The 6,000-nt window shown below is 45.0% G+C and overlaps 1 protein-coding gene across 1 annotated transcript in view; it reads right to left on the bottom strand.

The window, feature by feature from the left end:
• Positions 1 to 2,080: 2,080 nt before the first annotated feature.
• Positions 2,081 to 6,000, bottom strand: part of LOC134984926 (uncharacterized) — a 171,983-nt gene continuing 168,063 nt past the window's right edge. Inside the window, 1 exon segment of the mRNA XM_063950387.1 lies at positions 2,081 to 4,653. Within this exon segment, the coding sequence (XP_063806457.1) occupies positions 3,071 to 4,653 (1,583 nt within the window). The 3' untranslated portion in view covers positions 2,081 to 3,070.

Here is a 6,000-nt window from a genome sequence, read left to right as displayed (position 1 = left end):
GATTGTAGGGACTATGAGATTGCATTGTGTGTGGGGCATAAATAGGCAGGCCGACCATATCCAACTTCACTCTCATCAACGGTTTTCTGCTGATAACCGGGAGCTGGATATCGAGGCGCATGCGATCGTTACCCTTTGTGCGTAAGTTTTCTCTCCGTAATCATTGTCTTACTGTGAGCCAATTTCTCTCATCTCTCTCCATTTCTCTCTCCCTCTCCTTGCTCTTTTCTATCATATCTCCCCTAGACTAGTATTGTAATTGTATTAGATAGTATTGTATTTTGGTTAGGAAGTCTTTGTTATATTGCAGTGTATCATTTGTACTGTTATCCCCTTTTACAAGTATATTAGATATAATACAGTTAATAGGCTTTGGACCCTAAACCAGTATCTGTGTATTGCTTATAGTGTTAAGTGTTCACTTGAGCGTCGGTGACGCTCAAGCAGCTTTGTAGTTAGTCAGGTTACACAAGGTTGCACTTACACCCTGTATTCACATTAAGGTATTCTGTGTATTTCATAGGTATAAGGTTCAGACATAAAGGTATAGCATTGTGAGCGTCTGCGCCGCTGGTGATCTCCTCGTGGTCTCGAGCGTCCGCTACGCCATAGCGAATCATTACTCTAGTCATAACCAATAACGTGTCCTGTGATCACTGGGCCGTGAGCGAACGTGACGCTTGAGCGTCTCGCTTACTGCTGAGCGATCGTTACGCAAATAGCGTACCTTTACGGTACTTCTTAAGTAAGCAGCGTACAGTGTTCTTAGACTTCATAAAGGGTTGTTTATACGACTAAGGAATTTAGCATTGTCAGTGGAAAGACCTGCTGGTGAGAAAATGGTCAACTCAAGCGGAACGTGACACGTCACCAGCTCCTCCTTCATTTTCTCCAGCAACTGTGAGGAAAAGGATAACATTTCCGAGCCCACCCGCTGGACACAAAAGTAACAACACAAGTGACACAGTAACAGGAAATTGTTTCTGTCACCATAGCGACAATTATCTGGAAATAAGATAATACACAGACACATAAAAAGACTCAACGGAAATCTTTTGTTTTTAAACAACTTTATTTCATATCTTTAATACACAGATTTTTCTCTATATTTTAAACTTAAAAAATACTTTACTCTGCACAACATGGATAAAATATCCTTAAAGCACAGAAACAATTCAAGTTACATTATAGTATTGCAGGTAAGTAAAACAGATACATATCAGGAGAACCAAAACCCTATGGGGGTCATTCAGACCCAGCCGCAATAGCAGTCCGCAGCAGTTTGCTGGTGGTGACAAAATGCACATGCGCAGCGGCCGCGCAGACACACACATTGCGGTTGCATCCCTGAGGGGTGAATGCGGGCGGGCCGGGACCATTTTCCAGGGGCTGCGTGATGTCACATCTGCGATCATCTCTGATTAACCCCCTATAAGCTTCCAGAGTGCACCTCATATCTCATCTTTTCCAAGTTACTACAAATGATGAGATCGGTAGCAGCACTACTTTCAGGATTATTACACAGAACACACATAAAGGCTGACACAGCAAATAACCGTAACACATACAAGGGATTCATTAGAAATAAGGAAGCATAATCATCATTAAGTCTAATAGTAAACTGATTCTGTGCGGGACCCATACACCTTTACTGCTTCCAGTATCCCCTGGTACTGCACTGTGGCCATCCACCCTGTCTCCCCACTCTACTGCCACACAGCTGGTCTCCCCCCTACTACTGCCACCACCCTGTCTCCCCCCACTACTGCCACCCGCCCTTTTTCCGTCCACCACCCTGTTTTCCCCCAGTACTGCCACGTCTCCCCCCCCACTACTGCCACCGCTACTACTACTGCCACTGCCCGTCTACCCCCACAACTGCCAACCGCCTTGTCTCCCCCCACTACTGCCACCGTTCTGTCTACAATACTGCCACGTCTCCAACTACTGTCACTGCACTGTCTTCCCCCATTACTGCCACCCGCCTTGTCTCCCCACACTACTGTCACCACCCCATCTCCCCCCACTACTGCCCCATCTCCCCCCAACTGTCACCACCCCACCACCCTGTCTCCCCCACTACTGCCACCACCTTGTCTCCCCTCTGACAACTCAGTGCTGCTTGAGGACAAGATTCTCACAGACACTGCCTCCGGCAGCCCCCACTAGAGCACTAGTGCCACCACCCTGTCTCCCCCTCTGACATCTCAGCACTGCTTGAGGATTCTTAGTACTGCTGGTAACAGTCCTTCATCTGCAGGTGGAAGTTAGAAAGCAGGGCAGTAAGGAGGCAGAAGCTGCTTCTGGTACCATGGACCCTGGTCATGGTGGGCTGAGTCAGTAAGATTATGTAATAGTCACCATATTACAGGCAGCCGGTGAAGGGAGCAGAGAATGGGTGTTATGTGGCAGGAACGGGCTGGTTAGGTAACAGCCTGGCTGCTGCATTCTGTACAAGCTACAAGCGGTGCAATTCTTTTGCTGGGAGACCCAGGTAGCGGACATTGCAGTAGTCTATGCGTGATGATACAAGTACATGTATGAGTGTAGGTAGATCTTCTGAGAGAATTACGTGCTGGAGTCTGGCTATGTTCCTCAGATGAGGATCTAATTGTGGCAGATACTGATGTCTAAGTGTCACTCCACCATCCAGGACACCAAGATTCCGCAAATGATCAGCATTCTGTAACTCTGAACCCCCAAGCCCGGTTGGTTTGCAAAGCTGAGCTGTAGCCCTGCCCTTTGTTGGTGAGCTTCTACCATAATGGCCTGTTTCACCAGGACTGAGTCACAGCCAACTAGCATCACCCACACCTGGAGCTCAGCTAGACAACCATTTAGGATTGGTACTGGGTTCTCAGTACCCGGAACAAAAGACAGGTCATCTACATAGCAGTGGTAGATGAGGACACGACATCTGATTATTTCACCCTGCGGTAACATGTATATTGCAAAAACATAGGAGAAAGGATAAGAAACTTGAAGAACAACGCATGGCAATGAGTATACTTCAGAAGATTAAAATGGTTCCTCATCTGAGTGATGTCTACTGTGTGCAACAAGAGCTGATTTATTTCTCAGAGTATGAAAATGACCTCTCACCTGTGTGACTTTGCTGATGTCTAACAAGATTTGATTTTTGCGTATAACATTTCCCACACTCAAAACATGGAAATGGCCTCTCACCTGTGTGACTTCGCTGATGTGTAACAAGTTGTGATTTCCGTGTAAAACATTTCCCACACTCAGAACATGGAAATGGCCTCTCACCTGTATGACTTCACTGATGTGTAACAAGTTGTGATTTCCGTGTAAAACATTTCCCACACTCAGAACATGTAAATGGCTTCTCACCTGTGTGACTTCTGTTATGTTTAACAAGATCTGATTTGTGTGAAAAACATTTTCCACACTCAGAACATGGAAATGGCCTCTCACCTGTGTGACTTTGCTGATGTCTAAGAAGATCTGATTTCTGTGTAAAACATTTCCTGCACTCAGAGCAAGAAAACCACTTCTCACCTGTGTGACTTCTCTGGTGTATAACAAGAGCTGATTTGTTTGCAAAACATTTCCCACACTCAGAACATGGAAATGGCCTCTCACCTGTGTGACTTCGCTGATGTATAACAAGATGTGATTTGTGTGTAAAACATTTCCCACACTCAGAGCAAGAAAATGGCTTCTCACCTGTGTGACTTCGCTGATGTGGAACAAGTTGTGATTTCCATGTAAAACATTTCCCACACTCAGAACATGGAAATGGCCTCTCACCTGTGTGACTTTTCTGATGTGTAACAAGATTTAATTTCAGTGTAAAACATTTCCCACACTCAGAACATGGAAATGGCTTCTCACCTGTGTGACTTTGCTGATGTTTAACCAGATTTGATTTCCGTGTAAAACATTTCCCACACTCAGAACATGGAAATGGCCTCTCACCTGTGTGACTTCGCTGATGTGTAACAAGTTGTGATTTCTGTGTAAAACATTTCTCACACTCAGAACATGGAAATGACCTCTCACCTGTGTGACTTCGCTGATGTGTAACAAGTTGTGAGTTCTGTGTAAAACATTTCCCACACTCAGAGCAATAAAATGGTTTCTCACCTGTGTGACTTCTGTTATGTACAACAAGATGTGATTTCAGTGTAAAACATTTCCCACACTCAGAGCAAGAAAATAGTTTCTCACCTGTGTGTCTTCTGTTATGTACAAGATGTGATTTCAGTGTAAAACATTTCCCACACTCAGAACATGGAAATGGCTTCTCACCTGTGTGACTTCGCTGATGTGTAACAAGATATGATTTCAGTGTAAAACATTTCCCACACTCAGAACATATCAGTGGCCTTTCACCTACCTTACCTGTGTGTGGGTTAATAGGCTTTGTGTTCTGTGTAAAACATTTGGTATCTATAGAACAGGGAAACACTGTATCTACTGTCAGAGCTGTAACAGATGCACCAATATCAGAGTGATCAGGAGAACATTTCCCAGGATCAGAGGGATCAGCTGATAGAGCTAGATGTATAATTGGGGTAATGGGATTAGCTCCTGGAGAATCCTGTCTACTGTCATTATCTTTTATGTCACAATCCGGGGATAACATTAGATGTCCTTCTGAGATATTCCTGCTTGTGTGTCCATCTGCTGGAAATAAAATACATTATGGAAATGTGAAATTTTCTGTAACAATATTAATCTTGTAAACAATAGGAGAAAACGACTCTCTGGGACAATTGTGTGTGTATATTAAAACATAACTTTTAATGAAGGCTTTATAATATTGTGTCTCAGACTATCATTAGGTCCACCCTCCTGAGAACATCACAATAACAAATGTAATATTATAATAAGACTTAGATGTATCTCTCTCTTGTACTGGTAACTAACCATGAAGTATAAATGGAGATGTATTCACTCGCCAAGTCCTATGTCAGCACCAATGTAAAACAATGGATGGGGAACATATCGTATGAATTGGAGATTCTAGATGAACAATAACATCAGTCATATGAGCTGATGGATCAGAGAAATGTCTCCTAACGTTACTCCTGGAAGCATTGGTAGCATTCCGTTATGTGTGTGCTCATACGCTGGTAAGCCTGTACAAGTGTTACTCACCCTTATATAAGGTATATTGCTACAGCAGAGTAGGTGTGGAACAAGGTACTTTACATGCAATACACCATATGATACCCTGTAATTATTATCATCATCTGCTAGGTTATAATCTACATTCTCTTACGTCCTAGAGGATGCTGGGGTCCGTTTAGTACCATGGGGTATAGACTGGTCCTTTGGGAGCCACTAGCACTTTAAGAGTTTAATAGTGTGGGCTGGCTCCTCCCTCTATGCCCCTCCTACCAGACTCAGTTTAGAAAATGTGCCCGGAGGAGCCGGTCACAGCTAGGGAAGCTCCTAGGAGTTTTCTTAGTTTTTTATTTTCTAGAGATAGTTAGGTTACAGGAAGGCTGCTGGCAACAGTCTCCCTGCTTCGTGGTACTTAGGGAGGGGGGAAGGAACCAACATCTTGAAGAGTTAATGGTTCTCTACTCCACTGACAGGGCACCGAGCTCCTGAGGGTGCTGATCGCAAGCCCATGAGGTGACTGCTCACTTCCGCAGCACGGCCGCCACTACCTAATAAAGGCAGAAGAAAGAAAAGTGGTGAGTATAGCGCCGGCGGCCCGGTTAGCGGGTCACCAGTGGGTATGGCGGCACAAGGGTGGGAGCGCAGCTCTGACAGGCTGCGCTCCAGGAAGGCTCAGCAACACACAGTGTAGGCGCTTTGAGGGGCGTCCTGAGCCAGCGCGGATAAACCCTACACTGGTCACGCAGATAACAGGGGCTAATCCCCCTGTTATCACTAAAATCCTCAGGCCAGTATAAACAATTAGTGCTGGAAGCCACGCACCATTACAAGGGGCGGGGCTTCCTCTCAGAGCGGATCCAGCACTCACCAGTGCCATTTTCTCCCTGCAGATCTTAGGAACTA

The sequence above is a fragment of the Pseudophryne corroboree genome, assembly GCF_028390025.1.
Source record: "Pseudophryne corroboree isolate aPseCor3 chromosome 3 unlocalized genomic scaffold, aPseCor3.hap2 SUPER_3_unloc_97, whole genome shotgun sequence".
NCBI lineage: Eukaryota > Metazoa > Chordata > Amphibia > Anura > Myobatrachidae > Pseudophryne > Pseudophryne corroboree.
This window is presented reverse-complemented; position numbering and strand designations above follow the sequence as displayed.